This window comes from Miscanthus floridulus, chromosome 5 (genome assembly GCF_019320115.1).
Source record: "Miscanthus floridulus cultivar M001 chromosome 5, ASM1932011v1, whole genome shotgun sequence".
NCBI classification, from domain to species: domain Eukaryota; kingdom Viridiplantae; phylum Streptophyta; class Magnoliopsida; order Poales; family Poaceae; genus Miscanthus; species Miscanthus floridulus.
Genome location: NC_089584.1, coordinates 10672997 through 10692959, shown reverse-complemented (window position 1 = coordinate 10692959; position 19963 = coordinate 10672997). Strand labels below are relative to the sequence as shown.

Genomic DNA, 19963 nt, shown 5'->3' with positions numbered 1-19963 from the left:
TTTATTATTTCTTTCGTTTCCTTTTTCTATTTTCATTTTTATTGTATAATTTTCTTTTCTTTTTTTCCTTTCATTCATTTATTTTTTCTTTTCCTTTTTTCTAGACTTTTGTCATTTTTTATTTTCTTTATTCTTTTACTCTATTAAATTTTATGCTTTTTCCTTTCCTTACTTCTATTTAGTTTTTTTATTTTTATTTCTTACTTTTTATTTTTTAATATGTATACATTTTAAATCCTTTTTTATATGTTTCACATTTTTAATTGTAGATACACGTATTGTTTATGTAGTATATATGTAATGTTCTATGATGTATTTTTTAATGTGCGCGAGTAGGAATATGATGTTTTACTATATATTTTGTGATGTTCAGTAAGCATACATTGATGTTCTAGGATATATTTTATGATGTTCGGTAGAATTTTTCTTCTTTTTATTTGACTTTAATTAATTACTTCACTAATTTTATTATTTTATATTTTCATGATATTTGCGATGTTCACGTGGTATACCTATGATGTTCTATGCTATATTTAGCAATGTTCGAGTAGTCTTAATGTGATGTTCTACAATGTATTTGTGATGTTCGTGTAATATACAAATGATGTTCTATGCTATATTTACCGATGTCCGTGTAGTCTTAATGTGATGTTCTACGATGTATTTAGTGATGTTCACATAGTATATATATGATGTTCTATGATATATTTAGCGATGTTCGTGTAGTCTTTAATGTGATGTTCTACGATGTATTTATGATGTTCACTAGCATTTCTTCTTCTTTTTATTTGACTATAATTACTTACCTCACTAATTTTATTTTATTTTATTTATATTTCATGATATATATATATATATATATATATATGATATTCGCAATGTATACATAGTATGTTCTAGGCTATTTTCTGTTATGTTCGTGTAGTGTTGATGTAATATTCGACAATTCTTTAAATATAGGTTTATTATGAGATAAATGGTCGTTAATTTTTTTTTATCAAAATATAACCATTTGGAATCTTATTTTTGAAGAGTTTATTGCAAGGAACATGATGGTGCAATCGAATTTTAATTAGGATACTTGGTTTAGGAGATATGTCTTTTTTTAACCTTAAAAGTATGGTATTTGTACTGATGTCACCTGTCGGTGCAGAAAGTGACCAACACATAAATATTTATAGTTTTGTCGTACGTTGTGATCGGATGTGGCCTAGCACTCAATGACATAGAGTTTATACTGGTTCATGTAATGTGCCCTACAGTCTAGTTTGAGTCAGGTTGGTGACTTTATTCTTGAGCTAGGTGCTCGAAATTTACTGTGGGGTTACAAACAAGAGAGAGTAAGATGAGGGTGCAAGAGGTCCGATCGAACTCTGGACCGAAGAGCCGAGATAGACAGGAGCTCCTATGTGCGCTAAGTATTTGAGTGTGTGCTCTGTTGGAATCGATCGAGTCAGTAGGTTGTTCAAATCGTTCGTGAATCAATCCTAGTGGCTAAATCATTCGTCTTTTGGAGGGAGCGTACCCCCTTTTATAGATAAAGGGGACGGCTTTATAAGAGATAGTGTGAGATAAAGAGTTCGTGTGTGCTACCTAGTCTTATTGCCCATGCCGTTGGGTACAAGACGGTTTATCGGCGCCCACAACACTGTTAATGTTCAGATGCATGTGGTAGGTTCCATCGTATTCTTTGGTATGGCAGATGTCGGCGCCTACCATACTGTAGGATAAATGTCGGCGCCCAAAACATTGTTCATGTTCTGACATGTCTGGAAGGTTGCGGTGCATCCTACTGACATGACCTGACAGTACTATCCTGCAGGTGTGTAGGGTACGACCCTTGATATTGCGGTTGACCGGAGCGCTCTGCCTTACTTGCTTTGTCTATTTTCTAGGTCTTTACCGAGCGGGCGTCTCCGGTCGGTCATTCCCCAGTCGGCTCCGGTCTCCTAGTCGGAGAAGAGCTGTAAGCAGAGGTTCGATATACTCCCGGTCGAAGAGGTGAGTCAGAGTCGGAAGCAAGCGTCGTTTCTCCTTGGCTAGGCCTTCCGGATCGAAGAGGCATGTCGGAGTCGGAGGCGAGCGTCGATCCTGTTTGGCCAGACCTTTTGGTCGGAGAGGTGGACCAGAGTCGGAAGCGAGCGTCGTTCCTCTTTGTCTAGGCCTTCTGGTCGGAGACTAGATTGCCCCTGGCCTGTCGTTAGGTTTTTTGGGTCGGCCTAGGAGTTGCGCGTCGTTCGCAACGTCGTCTGCTGGGCCGAGCTTTTGCTGGGAAGCAGGTCCATGAGGAACCCTGAGTTTATGAACCCGACATCAACAATTTTGACTTTTAGTGCATGTCTGCTCTATGGTCTGCTGTTTGGCCTAAGAATACAATTGAATTGGGTCTAATTTGATACATAGATGGGAAAGAAAATTATTTTTATTAGAGGGGGAGGGGGGTCGGCGGGAGTGCCCCTGCCACCCAGGTCGAGAGCTAGCTCCCCCAAATCTGTACTCCCTCATGGAGTATTATTTTAGTATAAGATTTGAGACCCTTTCTAAAATTTTGATTTGAAATTTGGGAATCCCATATGGTGCAGCTAGGGCAGTGTGACGTGAGACTATTTAGTGAATAATCATCACCTCAAGTTCTCAACTAGGTCTTTTGATTTTAATGTTACTAAAAGAATCTTTTGAAAGCTGAAACTACTGATGAATTATTAGAGGTTCGTAATGTTTTAATAAAGGTTAAATGGTTTGATAATTTTATGCAACGAGAAGAAATCATTAGATAGATTAATATTAATACCATCATCAATAACTTCGCATCCACAAATGTTAGACAAAAAATTTAAGGTAACATTTATAATTTGTTTGATAAGGATGTTTGCATTGAAGTTTACTAGAAACATCATCGTTATACATTAAAGGACTCGTAAATTGAGCCGCTCAGTTGGTTAGATTCCTTGTGGTGTAATCTGTCCATCCGTCGACTTGACACGGATGTTCGTATTTTTCTGAATTTATTTAGGATTTAACGGCGTTATGCTTTTAGTGCTAGGCGACGTTCTCATCGACAGCGAGGCATCTGTGGTGACTTTGTCAATCTCGAGATGTGCCAACACAGTCTTTCAGGAAGTGCTCATAGGGGTAAGATTTATGTATGTGTATTCATATGGATGAGTGTGTGTACGTGTTGAGTGTCTACGGGACTCGGTTTTTTAGCTTCGTTCAAGGCCACCAAATTGACAGAACCGGATCAAAAAAATTAGCACAGGAGCAGAGCTAGAGCTATTTTTAGAAGAAATCGTGTTAGACTGGCTCTACAGTTGATGACACAGATTGATCACAACACTTTGTAACTTCTCTATCTCTACTATAATTGATCAATCAAAATTATACTATGTTCTCTCTAGAAAACGTCTTTCTCTAAAAGCCTCCGACCATTATTCACCTAAAAAATACACATATGAATTCATCTCCATTAAAATCAAGGATTAACAAAAACTTCTAAACTAAATCCGATGGCCACAATTCTCGTGGGATGTCGGGCTTCTCACGCACTGTTCGCCGCGCGCCCCTGCACGTCCGCACCCCCACGACGCTCGGGCGGCCGGGTTTGATTCCCATGGCACATGCCCTATTTTTTCTTTTCTTTCGAAAGAAAAAACGTCAGCCCGCCTGCCGGTCGCATCTCCGCCCGTGGGGGAGGCCGTGGCCGCTACCAGCCTTGCGTGGCCTCACGCTGGAGGAGCTCGCGACGGTGGCATGGCCATGGAGGACAAGGAGCCCGCAACCTCGTTGACCGCCGCCGTGGGCCTCTCGATCCCTCCAGATCCGCCGCTGGGGAGACCGCTGAGGCGCTGACCATGGAGGCCATGGAGGAGGTGTCGGAGCTCGACGAGTTCATGCGCCAGGCGGTGTTGCTCCTCGCCGCCAACGACGCCACGCCGAGCCACCCCACCATCTTCCTCAGCGAGGCGCCATGTCGTGCCACGTCGTGAGTATTGGTCCTTCGCCGCCCCTACCCCATGAGACCCTTCGCGATCTGCTCCTGCTGCTAGCGTCTATGATTTCTGAAGCAAAGTTGTTATTTGCATGCTTGCTCATCAGGTTTATAGGATTATTGATGGTTATACGGCTGAACCTTGTGATCCTGACATGGTGACAGTAGCTTCTAATAATAATGTGGCTGGCCAGATGACATGGATATATAGATCTAGATGAAGTTTGTTTCTTTCATTTGCCTATAGATCTTCTTGGTTTCTTTTGTATCTTATTATAATGCTGTGCACAATTATATAGGGCTCATCCACTTCCTGCATTTGGTTCTTCCTCCAATGTAGAGGCCCACAGGCTCGAAACAAATGAGGGTGATGTACGGAGCACCGATGATACTGATCACAGTGTACATCTCATTTCTAGGTAAACAATTTCCTATGCTACGCTTGATTTTTGCTTTTTTCTTTCCTATGCAATGCATGTGATCCTAGATGTTGGTGAACAGCAGGGAAACTATCCCTAGGTGTCCAAGTTTATTCATAGTGGTTGCAAATTAAATTAACCACAATGCTTAAAAATATCGAGCTAATTACAACCTATGTCTCCAGCACACAAGCTTCCTAATAAATACTGATTATGACACACGACTATTTTACTTGTTGGGACAAAAATTTCTGACTTGAAGTGAACAGCTAAATGTGAATTTTGTGAAGGGAATTGTGCTTCTTATAATGCAGTCTTTTCCTGTTTGAAACGTGGCTTATTTTTTTTATCTTGATTGGGCAATTGTTCTCTGTTAGCTGACTCTATGACTACTTTACTTGTTAGGAAGAAAATTTATGACCTGAAGTGAACAGCTAAATGTGAATTTTGTGAAGGAAATTGTGCTTCCTATAATGCAGTCTTTTCCTGTTGCTTATACTGGAAATGGTCGATCCTTTGTTTTTTAATTGAAACATGGCTTATTTTTTTTTATCTTGATTGGGCAATTGTTCTCTGTTAGCTGACTCTACTCTTTGTCAATGTTATTATCAAACCAGTCTTTTATGGGGATTCCCATTATTTTAATAATGCATTGTTGGTTATTCATAATTTTTACACGGCACGTGACAAGAATCTACGAACTTCGATTACATCATTTCACTGTTGGTGGAGACTGTATTTTTAAAATGGTTTCTTATAGAATATGTTTCCAGTTAACTATTAATTTAAAATAGATCTTTGCTTGCACCTTTGAATTATATTGAATATATAGTTCATCAATTATATAATTGCCACTCCTTCCTGCATGCTAGAAAAAGATGTCCTGCACTCTAACAGGAGCTGTGTTGTTTTTTCTTCACATGATATGTTGTTTTCCAGCTCTCTAATACATTTGGAAATCCTTCTTTTATTGTTTTGCTCATATACTGCCAATAGCTTTGTAGTTTTGAATTAGTTGTGAGCAATGCAGTGACTGTAGCCTTGTAAACATGCAGGTGTTATCTTTTTCGGTTTACAACCACTATAACCGGATATACTATCAATCTTTACAAAACGGGTTAGTTTCACTTCTCTGTGTCAACCTATTCAAGAGCTTCTATTCTTTGTCAGAATATAATTTTACACACTAGATTTGTTTTCCTGAATTATAAAACCAGCTATAAAATTGAATTAGCACTTGGACTAATTCTATGATTTGTATATGATTCTTTAGACACATGACAATAATAGAGAAAAATGTATATGACTGAGGTGACATTGGTGCATTGACATGATCCAAGTGGTAACAAGGACATGTTTTCTGCAATTTTGAACCACGTTGCCTAAATCAGGTGGGGCTATGCATACGGATGCTGCCGCACTTGTCATCAACGATCCAGGTGAGGGGAAAAAATTACATGTTGCAATCCACACATTAGACTGTGAGAGGAGGTATTTGATGTGAAGCTAAAACTGTGCTGCAGAGTATTTGAATGAGCATTGACATTCATGTGGCCTGTGCTAAAATTGTTGTACATAAATCTCAAAACAATTTGCCTGTGCATCAGTATCACTAATCCATTTTTTATTTTGCATCAAAACAACTTGCTTGTGCATCAGTATCATCAATCCATTTTTTGGCGCGGTTGCGTGCCAACTGATGGACACGGCGCATCCCGGTGCCATGCTGACGCACAAGGTTAACTTCGACGTCAAGACGGCGTACGACATGATCCAGAATTATAGGGTCCTGCAGGATGTGTTCGACAAGCTCAAGATCACTAAGGTGTGTAACGGCTTGGTTTCTCTCCCTTCTCTTATGCTAAAATCAATTGAACCAGTTTGCTTCGTGCTCTGAATGTTCAGTGGTGATGAGAGTTGATTCCAGTTGTGTGATGTGACATGTGCATATGTTATGCAGTAGCGTTAATTTCTGGACAAGAATTTGTTATGCAGTGGTGTTAAGGCCTTGTAGGATCGATTCCTTTGCTAATTCGAAGCAGTTTGATGATGCCATACTTACTGTGCTCTAATTTTTGCACGCTGTGTTGTTTGGTAGCTTTAGAATATGATGAGAACAATGAAACACTGCAGTCTGCATCGATTTGTTGGTCTCATTGAAAAATATTCAAATCATGAGTTCAACTAATTTTTGCTCTAATTTTTGCACGCTGCGAATAAAGAAAGTATTGAGATGGAAGACACACAGTGGATGGAAGCATGTACCAACAATTAACATGGGTGAAGACTTCTAGATGTTGTGTATTATATAATATCTAGATATTGATTCATGAAAATAAATATGAATTTTATTATTAATTGAATTATGGTTGCACTGTATCATCATGTATTGTTATACTTTTAATACAATATACATATGAATTGAGATGTTTCCTCTGTTGCGTATGATTTTTTTTATAATATCTTGTTGATTGGCAAGCAAATATTTTCTTACAAATATTTTTGTTATTTGATTTGTCGGTATTATACTATTTCTATAATATACTGAAAATGATGCAATGAATTGGAAGCTCTCTTAATTGTCTTGTTGTACTCTATTTATGTGATGAAGTACTACCGTAATTTGGTTGTTTTTATGTACATCCCTAAAATAAAGCCGTGGCGTTAGCACGAGCACTATACTAGTTTTTTAAGTGTAACTTCTCTGTTTATACAAAAGACAACGCCAAGCAAAAGGTCACGGGGATCTGCGAGGGCAGCAAATTCATGGGAATTTTACTCTCATCCCAAGTGGGTTTCATTAAAATGCCATCGAGTTCGTGGGCTTCGCTAGAATGCCTCTATGAAACATGTACTCAACGCTATTTTGCCATTTCGTGATTTTAAAATTTTGGAAATCTTTTCAACCCAAATTTGCACTTGCTCTAGCCATTTTACCCTTACCTCCATCAACCTTATCTTCTCATTCTCTCTTCTTGTCACGGACGGTACCTCCATCTCGTCTTTCCCGTCTCTCTTCTCTCACCGGTCGGGAGCACGCCCCAAGCGCGCCGCCGAGCTCTGCGCGGAGCTCACGTTTCTAACCTCGGACGTCGAGGCAGGGGGCACGAACACCCTCATCCCTAACTCTGCACTCAAGGCGGCCATCGGCACGACGGCACCTGCGTCGCCGTCCGTCGACGTGGCACGGCAGGCCGTGCTGCGCGCTATGCCTCCGGTGCCCGCCAAGTCCGTGAGGACCACCGCAAGGCGCGCGGCGGTGATGGCCGCGAGCACATCGAACTCGTTCTACTCGTCCTCGGCGTCCACGTCATCGTACGGGTCAGCCTTGGAGATCAGCGCGACGGAGGACGAGGCCAAGGAAGAGGCACCGCGGAGGAGGATGTTCAAGGAGATACGGAACCGCTAGCAGCGCCGGTTGACCCGCTCGAGGACGACGTGGTGAGCAAGGTGATGGACGCGGACGACAACGGCGTGGTCGCGGGCGCGATGGGCGCGCTGCGGGAGGCCACGAGTGAGGGCGCAGAGATACAGCACGCGCTGTGCATGCCACGCCTCCTCGGCGCACTGCGCCACATGCTACTGCTCCCCTGGGGCCAGCGCGGGCAGGGAGCCATGGGGGCGTGGCGTAGGGGTTGAGGGCGCGCCTGGGGAGGAGTGGCCAGGGGACGGCGGCCGCCGGCGTCGTTCTCCCTGACCGAGAGATCTCCCTTCCGGGTGACACAAAGACGGAGAGACTTCGGTTCGTGATGGGAAGAAAGAGGACGTGGGGATAAGGGGGCAAATGGTCAGAGCAGGTGAAAATTTTGGGCTAATTTTTTTTAAAGTTATTTAAAACCAACTAACCTATGCAAATTTGGAAACTACTAATCAGGACCATTAGCTGCTGATCCAATAAATGGGGTGAGAGGTGTAATTTTTTTACGCTTAAGTCCCCATCCGCTGTCCTTTTTTGTGCTTAAGCCCCCTCACCCTATCAATTGGATCAGCATCCAATGATTCTGATTGGTAGTTTTTAAGTTTATACAGGTTGGTTGGTTTATACATGATATATTGGCATCGCGAAATAGCAAATTAGCGTTGTGCAACCGTTTATTAGAGCTTAGAGGCGTTCCGGCGAAGCCCACCGATTTAGGCCCTGTTTGGTTGGGCTTTTGGCTTTGGCTTTTGGCCCCAAAAGCCAAAAGCCCAACCAAAGGGGCTGCTTTTGGAGGGCGCTTTTTCAGAAGCAGCTGCTTTTCCGTAGTTCATTTTTGAAAGCTGGGTTGACCCTGCTTTTGGCTTTTGGCTTTCTGCTTTTCGAAATTGGTGGAATAAAAAGCTCTTCCATAGTTGTTTCAAGAGAGATAAAGATAAAAGATATATTTTATACTTGTTTAACCAAACAGCTTTCAGCTTTTCTACAGCTCACAGCCCACAGCAGTTTTTCCACAGCTCACAGCTCACAGCAGCTTTTTCCCACAGCCATCGCGGAGACTGCCGGTATCCCAACTGGGCTCGCTGTATTCAAAGGAGCCCTGTTATCCCTACAGGGCTGCCTCCCCCTGCTTCCATTCGCCATTCCCCCGCCGGCCGACGCCAACCCCAACCCGCCGACGCCCCCCGCCGCGCGCGCTGTCTCCCTCTCTCGTGGAGACGACTGTGCAACAGCCGCTGCCGCCCAACGCCAGGTGCCCAGGTCTTCTTCAGGCCCTTCGCCGGCGACGAGCACCGCCAGGTATGCCCACCCCTTCGTCTTGCCTTCCCTGCTGTGCGAAACCAAGCACCCAAACCTTGTATTCGCATCTGACCTACTGACGCGTCGTTGGGTTCTGTACCTTAGGTTTGGGTCGAGCGGGGGCTGATGGGGGAAGAGGCGGATAGCACCTGCAAGCGCAAGGCGCCGGACTCGAGCGCGGAGGAGCAGCCGAGCCCCGCGCCGGCGCAGTCGCAGGCGGAGGCGGACCCGGCCGCCAAGCGCCGGAACCTCTCCCGCTCGTGCGTCCACGAGGTCGCCATCCCGAAAGGGTATGAGTCGGCCAAGGACGAGGCGGTGCACGGGACGCTCGCCAACCCGGACTTCAACGGGGAGATGGCCAAGCAGTATCCGTTCAAACTCGACCCCTTCCAGAGCACCTCCATCGCGTGCCTGGAGCGGAACGAGTCCGTGCTCGTCTCCGCGCACACTTCCGCAGGGAAGACCGTCGTTGCCGAGTATGCCATCGCCATGGCGTTCAGGGACAAGCAGAGGGTCATCTACACCTCCCCGCTCAAGGCCCTGAGCAACCAGAAGTACAGGGAGCTCAGCCAGGAGTTCACAGATGTTGGACTGATGACTGGCGATGTCACACTCCATCCCAATGCCACGTGCCTGGTCATGACGACAGAGATCCTCAGGGCGATGCTCTACAGGGGCTCTGAGGTGATTAAGGAGGTTGCCTGGGTTATATTCGATGAGATACATTACATGAAGGATCGTGAGAGAGGAGTTGTGTGGGAGGAGAGCATCATTTTCTTGCCCCCTGCCATCAAGATGGTCTTCCTTTCCGCTACCATGTCGAATGCGACTGAGTTTGCTGAGTGGATATGCAGCCTGCACAAGCAGCCCTGTCATGTTGTGTATACGGACTTCAGGCCGACACCATTGCAGCACTATGTGTTTCCAATAGGCGGTTCTGGTCTGTACCTTGTAGTAGATGAAAATGGCCAGTTTAGAGAAGATAACTTTGCAAAGCTACAAGACTCGTTTGCTAAGCAAAATAATCAACTGGATGGAAGGAAAGGTGGTGGACCTAAAGCGAGTGGCCGAATTGCGAAAGGTGGAAGCGCCTCTGGGAATTCTGACATATACAGAATTGTCAAGGTAGGCAGGCATTCACATTCTTCTATTCTGTGCATGATATTCTTTGGCTTAGTGTGCTTTCTGAATTTACCAGTTCGTATGTGCATGGAACTTTCTAATGTAATGTATGCTGTGTTTAAGGAGCCTTAAAGTTGACATCTCACTAGTAAATATTTATGGTTCAGTTGTTGATATGTCATTTGAATTTCAGTGTTGTTATCTTATTTGGACCTAAGACACTCATATCCTTGCTTAATTTTGAGTGCATCTTAATTTTCAGATGATTATGGAGCGCAAGTTTCAACCAGTCATAATTTTCAGCTTTAGTAGAAGAGAATGTGAGCACCATGCCATGTCTATGTCAAAACTTGATTTCAACACTGAGGACGAAAAGGAATGCATTGAGCAGGTTTTCCGTAATGCTATTGGTTGTTTAGTCGAGGAAGATAGAAGTTTACCTGCTATAGAGTTGATGTTGCCGCTTCTTAAACGAGGTATTGCAGTACATCATTCTGGACTTCTTCCAATAATTAAGGAGCTGGTTGAGTTGCTCTTTCAAGAAGGTCTTGTCAAAGCTCTCTTTGCTACTGAGACAGTATGATCTCTATCCTGATTATTTCTCTTCACCTTAAACTTTTTTTTTCATCTTTTACATGTAGTATAAGGTAGAGTTGAATTTCTTGATTGAATTCTTTCTTTAGTTTTCAAATAGGTAAAGTAAGAGAACTATCGTTGTACACTTTATGCAAATAGCGCATTTCTTACTCATAGTTGCACCATTTGATCAGTAACAATCTTCATTTTGTTATTGTTCTGCTTCAGTTTGCCATGGGTCTTAATATGCCTGCAAAAACCGTTGTTTTCACCTCTGTCAAAAAATGGGATGGTGATACTAACCGCTATATTGGATCTGGAGAATACATACAGGTAAATCTTTTATGTATGAAATGCAAGTCGGCGTACACTCATACATGTAAGTTTATAGAGAGGACATATACAAGCCCATTCTTACTTTAATTTTACATGGACTGCACTCTTAGATGAGTGGAAGAGCTGGCCGGCGTGGGAAGGATGAACGTGGTATTTGTGTTATAATGATAGATGAGAAGGTAAAGGTCCATTGTTCTATGTCCTTATTATCTTTGTTTTTCAAGTACAATTCATATAGAATATCAATGTGTTTGTGACGGTATTTAGTGTCTTTGTTGACTACTTGACTTGTTTTTAACGCACTATTTTTAACAAAATTGGGCTTCCTCTTGGGATGAATACAACACAAATCTATTCCAGTGCATCCTGATTCTGCAGTTGTCTTTCTGTGTCCAGTTGACAAAATCTGATGTGAGAATTGATCACTGATTTCCTTAATATCAAATGTTCTTGCTATTTCTATTGCGGTTAGAAATCCACTTGATGTTTATTAGGTTCCATCTTTTGTTCTTTGTATCAGTTTCACTGTTTGTTGGTATGCACGGATGTTTACTTAATTCAACATGATCTATGATATGCTTTGAGACTGCATTGAACCTTTGCAGTTTAAATACAATTGAGTAGGTGTGCTTAAAGAATCATTTTCTGTTGTTGAAATATCCCCACCTAAAAGTTTTCATTTTGTTCTAAACTTATGCTTGCTTTATGATGAACTTTTTAGCTTTCATGATTTCTTATGCTAACTATTCCAGTTGATCATGTGTTGCGCCTATCTTTTAATCTGTTGCTTTTGTCCATCCGACTTAACATGAGTATGTTCTGCAGATGGAAATGAGTGTTATCAAGGACATGGTGTTAGGCAAACCAGCACCTCTTGTCAGTACTTTCCGGCTGAGCTATTACACTATTCTGAACTTAATGAGCCGTGTAGAGGGTCAATTTACTGCTGAGCATGTGATTAGGCATTCATTCCATAAGTTTCAGTATGAGAAGGTTTGTTTGAGTAACTCTTATAGATGCTTCTGCTGTCATACACTAGCCAATGTTAAAAATAACTACTGCTTTTCAGGCATTGCCAGAAATAGTTCAAAAGATTAAACGGTTGGAGGATGAAGCTACCTTGCTCGATTCTTCTGGAGAGGTATGCTATCTTAATTGCTGTATTCAATATTATTTGTCATCATCATCATTGTTATTAGACTTGCACATTTCCTTGTACAGACTGATCTTGCTGAATATCACAAATTGGGGCTTGATATATCTGAACTAGAGAAGAAAATCATGTCTGAGATGATTAGACCAGAGAGGGCTTTGTTGTATTTGGTTCCTGGAAGGCTGGTAGGTAACTCAATTTTTCACAACTTCTTTCTGTTTGTGGTCAAGGAGGTTGTGTCACTACCATTTTATTTGGATTTGGCTGATTAGAAAGTGTAGAAATACTTCCTCTGCTTCTGCTCATTTATTTATTTCTTTGATGAACTGTTGTTTTGTGATCACTTCTCTTGTAGGCTTTACAAAACTATACATATTCTTCCCACTCAGTATTTTGCATTGTGGCAGGTTAGAGTGAGGGATGGTTCAACAGACTGGGGATGGGGTGTGGTTGTAAATGTAGTGAAGAAACCTCCAGTATCTGGGACTCTCCCCCCTGCATTAAGTGCATCGCGCAGCAATAACTATATAGTTGACACCTTGCTTCACTGCTCCTCTAATTCCAGCGAGAATGGATCACGTTCAAAGCCATGCCCGCCTCGCCCAGGGGAGAAGGGTGAAATGCATGTGGTGAGTTGAAGCTTTATGACAAGGGGTCTTATCATGTTAGACTATCATCATCTGGGGTATTACTCTGATTAATCTTGAGCTATTTTACAGGTGCCTGTACCATTGCCTTTAGTATCTGGTCTAAGCAGTGTTAGAATCAACATTCCTCCTGATCTACGACCACCTGAAGCAAGACAGAATATACTTTTTGCAGTGCACGAACTAGGAAAGCGCTACCCCCAAGGCCTTCCGAAGCTACATCCAATCAACGTATGATAGTTTTTTTCTTCTTATGGAGATTTACTTGCAATTTTTGTATTTGCGCCTAAAGTGCCATTTTTGTTGTGGCTTAAATTCTGGAAAATTATAACAAACTCAAACACATGGAATCATGGTTAGTTTTACATGAACCCAGCTCTTCTTGTCTTGATAAATACCTGTGAATTGTAATATTGTTCCTTCTCTGATACAATTTTGTTGTGCAATTAACATTTCCAAATATATGGAACATGTATTTTTTTTATCGTGGTCCTGAATGCATTTTCTGCACATAATTTATCTGTAAAGAACAAATCTATTCATGTGATCATTAGCTCCTGATATTGCCTTGCATATTCAGAGACTTCTGATGACTTCTTGCTCTGCCCTCTGCCCCTCTGTTGGCAATTCTATTAGTTGTGGGTCCAATTTGTCTGAGCATATGTTACAATAAATGCTCTAGCATTTAATAGAACAAATTCTTGAAGCATGCACTCACTTTGATTGTCTAATACTATTAACAGGATATGGGTATTCAAGTACCTGAACTAGTTGACTTGGTACATAAACTTGAGGACCTTGAGCAGAAACAATGCTCTCACAGACTTCATAAGGTATATATTTCTGTCACCTTTGCATCAAGAAGTATCTGGAATAATGTATTTTCTGTTTTTGACTGACGTATCTTTTGCTACTCTTTATCTTAGTCTGGTCAAAGTGATCAGGAACTATCTTGGTACCAAAGAAAAGCAGACTTGAATAGTGAAATTCAGCAACTCAAGTCAAAGATGCGGGATTCACAGGTTTGTTTCGTTATTTTACCTTTGGTCCAATTGGACCCTTTCTAACAGCTAAATGAATATGTAACTTCTTCATTCAGCTACAAAAATTTAGGGACGAACTTAAGAACCGGTCCCGCGTTCTGAAGATGCTTGGTCATATTGATGCTGATGGTGTTCTCCAGTTAAAGGGACGTGCTGCCTGTTTAATAGACACAGGGGATGAACTGCTTATCACTGAACTTATGTTCAATGGTATCTGTTCTATATGATTTTGTGTGTCCAGTTATTCTCTGTGACTGTAGTTGCAGTATTGCTTTAATATTTTCCATCTGTCTAGGTACATTTAATGATCTTGACCATCATCAAGTTGCTTCCCTTGCTAGCTGCTTTGTACCTTGTGATAAATCAAGTGAGCAGATACGCCTAAGAAATGAACTTTCTAGGCCGATGATGCAACTTCAGGAGGCTGCAAGAAAAATAGCTGAGGTGCATACTTGTCTCAAACTTTGATATGTCCCTGAACTTGATTGAGATGTAAATTTCCCATTCCTGTTTCCAATGCAGTGAGATCAAAGAGCATGTTTTCTTTGCCTCCTGTATATTTTTTTATCTTCCTGTACTTGATTTGATCTCTCATTGTATTAGGTACAAAAAGAATGCAAACTGGAAGTAAATGTGGAGGAATACGTTGAATCAACCTGCAGACCCTACCTTATGGATGTCATATACTGCTGGTCAAGGGTTAGTGAGATTGAGGCCCTGTACAGCTCTTGATGTTTTTTTTTTTTTAAAAGATCCTTTTGGAAATTCTGTTGACCTTAGAAACATCTTAATATCCAGTTCGGTTTTTGGTTCTTATTTTGTTTAATTTCTGATAAGATGCAATTTTTAAACTATTGGAAAGGCTGCTGTGCTTTCATTAATTTTATCTTAATTGTATGTATTATTATCTTCATACAGGGATCCACCTTTGCAGAGGTGATGGAAATGACCGACATTTTTGAAGGAAGTGTCATAAGGCTTGCTCGAAGGCTGGATGAATTTCTGAATCAGGTAGACTGTCATCTTTATCTCCTCTTCCAACATAAGTACCTTCCATCATGTGTTTACTGCTTTCCACACTTTCAGTGTCACTTGGTTGTATGGATGCATTCCTTTGATTACAGACTTACAGTATTAGGCTTGATGCACATGCCAATTAGAATGTGGTAAGGCTGCTTGGGATATGTCCACTATAAGATGTCACTATGTCAGAGTAGTTTACTGTCAATGTGACATGCTTTAATATGTCATACAAGTCTGAGCCACAGTTCTGATATAGTGTTGAAGTTATTAATTTGCACAAGAAAAATTTAAACCAATTGTAGATGTGTTACTGCTCAATTTTGTGCATCGTTTGCACCTTGGTTGGCAGGATAATCAATGATAATCTTAGGGGGGATTTAGGGGTTGGTGAGTTTGGAACACTAGAAGATACCCCGTGCGTTGCCGCAGGGATTGCAAAGAATTTGGAATGAAATTAAGTGAAGGTGATGTGGATAGCATGCATTAAGATGTTGAAAGTTAGTGGGATGACATGGCTATTTGTGGACATGACGTGGATAGTCAATGATATAGATGGCTATATTTCGGCTGAAACGATCGTGGATTATAAGCCAGAAGTACTGCTGGCTGGTTTGGTGTGAGAGAAAAATACTGTTACAGCTTATAATCCACGATCGTATAAGCCGAAATGAACAGATGTGCCCCAGCCCTTGGGTACTGGCTACAGTACATGTGATTGGGTGCCGGTTGCTACAAAGATATAAATACATTTTGTGCTTTTGCTATTCGGATAATGATAGGTGGATGCGCACCATGCCTATCAAGGATGTTTGCTCTTTATTTGTGACTACTTTCACAGTGAACGTCCATTTGTTCCATGTTTGAGCCTTCTATTCTAATTCTGAACTTGTTCTCAGTTGAGAGCTGCTGCTGAAGCCGTAGGGGAGGTTACCCTTGAGAAGAAGTTCGAGAAGGCAAGTGAGAGTTTGCGTCGGGGGATCATGTTTTCCAACTCATTGTATCTGTAATTAGCACTTTAGCAGCAATAGTACCTATATGTTGGCCGACAAATGCTAGTGCGAATTTTGACACGAGACAAAATATGCCTTGTCCGTACTCTGTAGGAGAGGACTGCCAGTTAGCCTCCACAACCTTGTAGTTCCTAGGCTAAATTAATTTGGTATCATGTATACTACATCAGATCAAGGTAGGAGAGATGCTGTCTTAAAGCGATCGAAGTGACGCGAAAGATCTGTAGGTTTGAAGGTTCGGTATGCTCTGAAGTTTTTGGATGATTGTTACCGTAGAAAATTGTCGATGTATATTTTCGCATACAATCTATAAGGCTGTATGCCTGTATCAAAGAAACCGCTCCCTAGCCAGTTGCGGAGTCACAGGTAGGCTGTGCATTCACGGCTAGGCTTGTGGTTATAATGAATAAACGTTGTGAACATTTCACAGGCAGGAGCATACATAAGCGTTGCGATATGAGCTGAAAGCATTGCAAAATGCAAATCGTGATAGCTAGATTTAAGCAAAGCAGCAGTTCCAGAATTTCCAAACCTGTTTCAACTTCAAACAATGAAAAGAGAACTGCGGCAAACAAATATAGTAAATCTCTTCATCACAAGATTGCAATAAATTCAAATGACAAAAATGTCTGATGCTACAGCCCATTCGAGGAAAGCTGAAAAGGCAGCTCCTTTTTGGATACAGATAATGTGTATCCTTTTCCTACAATGACACAGCAGTGGTGGATAATGTGTGTATCTATTTCTTCACACTATCCGTCGGTGCGAAAAGTGACTAACTAGTAAATATTTATCGTTTTGTCGTATGTTGTGATTAGATGTGGCCTAGCACTCAATAACTCAGGATTTATACTGCGAACACAAGGTTGACAAGTACTCTTGTGTGTTCGTTTTGTGATGAGTGATTGTCAATGTGATCCACGAAGTAGGTTGAGTGGTGACTAACCCTACCATGGCGAAAGTTATGTGTGCGACATGTCTTTTGGCTTGTGTTGTGCAGGTGTGGAGCTCGGATGCGGTGGTCGACGGCGAGGTGAAGGTCAAGGAGGACGTGCCGTGCCGACAGACCGGGAGCGGTGAAGGACGGACGTGAGGCTTGGACCAAGGGATCCAGAGGCCGGGTGACTAGCCGCGGTGGCTGACACTTGGGACATCGACAAGTGCAAGAAGACATGGAGTGACGGTGTTGACCGGGTCAAGACGGACGGACGCGTGAGTCGAGCGAGGCTCAGGAGGACTTGACGGGCCGGCCGGTCGAGGACGGCGGTGACACGCGTCGGATGTCGGGGAACGCGTATGGAGTACGCTACTCGCGGACGGTTTGATGGTTTGGACCTCAAAACCATCGGATGGACGGTTTACGGGTTTGGGCCTCAAAACCCGGACGGAGGTTCTGAGGAGGGACGGACGACACGTGGCGGCATCGGGGAGTTCGCATCGAGGCGAAGCTACCGATGAGAAGGCGCGGTGGCCGTCGGATCAAGATTATACCGGGTTGGACAACAACGCCCTTGGGCTTAGCGGTTCAACTCATTTGTATCCAGGGGCAAAACTGGGAATGTGTCATAGCCCTGTTAAATAGGATGAGGGAGCCCCCATCTCCCTCACCTCCTCCAGTTTCCATTTTCTCCTTTAGGGTTTCTTCTTCTAGTTTGCTCCCATGTATGAGAGAGGTCCACAACTCAAATTGTGACTTGGTTTTGAAGGAATCGGTGGCCGTAACCACTGTATGCCCTCCGGGATTCATGATTTAGTTGTGTTCTTGATGTGATTTTGGTGTTCTTCACGAGCTCCTTTTGTCCTTTCTTGTTTCCCCTCTCGTTTCTTCGTTTTGGGATGATTTTGGTTCGTTCTTGTTGCCTTGGATCGATCAATGACATGAGTAGAAGCTTTCCACTGAAGGAAATCCACTAATTCCTCACGAGATCACAGATCCGGGCAATTTTAGTTCTTGACCTATTTTTTGGGGGATTTTTCAATTCCTTCGATTCACGGAGCTAGAGTTTGTCTCGGGCCATGATCCTTTAGAGGTTGCCTTTCTACTCGCTTGTGAACCCTTGTGCAAAGTTTCAAGTCATCTAGAGTTGATTTGATCAAGTTATGGCTTGATTTGATTTTTCCCGAGAAACTGCTCGCTCATACCGGACGCATCCGATATGATCTAGGACGTGTCCGATATTTCTCACTTTGGAGTTTTGAGCTGAAATTTGGTGGAGATCTTCCCTTGGTGTCTAAAGAGCTATGGTTAAAATTTCATGATTTTTGGACACCGTTTGACGGGGTTTTGGATTTTTCTCCCTTGGTCAGCTTGCTGCTGAAAATACCAGACATGTCCGAAAATACCGGACGTGTCCGATATAATACCAGACCTGTCCGATATTTGCAGGGGCAGTGCTGTTTTCTTTTGGAAGTTTGCTCGTTTGGGCTCCGATCTGTGTTCCATTTGCTTTGTGGTGACCCGCTGTGTTCTGAGGGAGCATCCACCCTTCTCTAGGGTCGTGGTCATCAAGTCTATCGTGTATGCTTTTTAGGGATTGATATTGGGACAGTGGTCAAAGATTTTGAAAGAAATTTGAGGCTCCCATTCACCCCCCCTCTGGTCGCCGTTTCTGGTCCTTCAATTGGTATCAGAGCCGGTTAAGGATCATTCTACCTTAATCGGTCCGTGATCCACGAAGGCGACATGGAGCGTGGTTCTGGCAAACCACCGCACTTTGATGGGTCCAACTATCCTTATTGGAAGATCCGCATGTCTGCGCATCTCCAGGGGATTGATTGGCTCATTTGGGAAATTTGCGAGGATGCTACTTACGTTGTGCTCCCTGTTGCGGCCTGTACCACCCAGGATCACAAGGATCGGCACAACGCAAATAGCAAAGCTCGTAGTGTGCTTTTCTCAAGTCTTTCGCTTTCTGAGTTCGAGCGTGTCTCCGATTGTACTACAGCTCGAGAGATCTAGGTAAGGCTTCAGAGCTATCACGAGGGGACCGCACAGGTCAAGACCAGACTCTACGAGACGTACAAGCGCGAGTACGAGAATTTCTCTCAGCTTGATGGTGAGTCCATCGATGCCATGTTTTCCCGCTTTCAGACTATCATCAACAAAATGAAAGCAAACAAGGCCAACCTACCTTATAGTGATCATGAGAGGGCGCTCAAGCTTCTCTATGCCCTTGATCGAAAGGTATGGGATGTGAAGGTGTCAGCGATCATCGAGTCGGCCAACTACGACACCCTCACCGTCGATGAGCTTTTCAGCAAGCTCAAGTCTATAGAGATTGACTACCAAACCCAAGCCAAGCTCAAGAATCCTTCTGCACCAACCATGGCTTTGGTCTCAGGTAGTGGTTCAAGTTCATTGACTAACCCTTCACAAGCTTCCTTCTCTTTGTCGTGCTTGATGTCAGTCATAGAGGAGCAGCTGGAGTCTCTTGGGGATGATGAGTTGGCACTCGTCATCAGTCGGTTCTCTCGGTTTCACAACAACTATTTGAACCACCGACGCAGTGGTGGCACGAAGGAGGGATGCTATGGATGTGGAGATCCAGACCACTTTGTCGTGCACTGCCCCAAGAAGAAGCCCTTCACCAACAAGTATGACTCTGGCAAGCGCAAGGATAAGCGCGACTACACCTCCAGCAAGCACAAGGCTAAGGGCGGCTTCGATAAGGAGGCGATCAAGAAGGCGTACCGTAGGAAGGCCAAAGCTCAAGAACGCGCCTTCCTCGCCTCCCTCAGCGACCTCGACGATGACTCCAACGATGATCACTCTTCTTCTCCCTCGACCGATGATGAGTCCGAGAAGAAGCGCGAGGACAAGCTCAACGGTCTCTGCTTTGTTGCCGATGCAAACCGTGGTGGGTTTTGCACTATGGCGGTTGACGGTGGAGCAAAGCTCAAAAAGGACGTCGACATCGACAACGACGAAA

General features: G+C 43.0%; 1 protein-coding gene across 2 annotated transcripts; it reads left to right on the top strand.

Annotated features, from left to right (window-relative positions):
* The first annotated feature begins 8913 nt into the window (after nt 1-8913).
* LOC136451505 (DExH-box ATP-dependent RNA helicase DExH10-like) lies at nt 8914-16449 on the top strand. 2 transcript variants are annotated; one of them, XM_066452204.1, is made up of 17 exons: nt 8926-9124; nt 9230-10249; nt 10509-10823; nt 11051-11155; nt 11269-11337; nt 11984-12151; nt 12228-12299; nt 12380-12496; nt 12719-12940; nt 13031-13189; nt 13702-13791; nt 13885-13980; nt 14058-14211; nt 14297-14445; nt 14605-14700; nt 14920-15012; nt 15921-16449. In XM_066452204.1, the coding sequence occupies exons 2-17, from the start codon at nt 9251-9253 to the stop codon at nt 16029-16031; spliced, it is 3015 nt and encodes a 1004-aa protein (XP_066308301.1). In that variant the 5' UTR covers nt 8926-9124; nt 9230-9250; the 3' UTR covers nt 16032-16449. The 2 variants fall into 2 exon arrangements, with proteins under 2 accessions (XP_066308302.1, XP_066308301.1); XM_066452205.1 differs by lacking the exons at nt 14297-14445; nt 14605-14700; nt 14920-15012; nt 15921-16449 and having other exon boundaries at nt 8914-9124; nt 14072-14208.
* The last annotated feature ends 3514 nt before the right edge of the window (nt 16450-19963 follow it).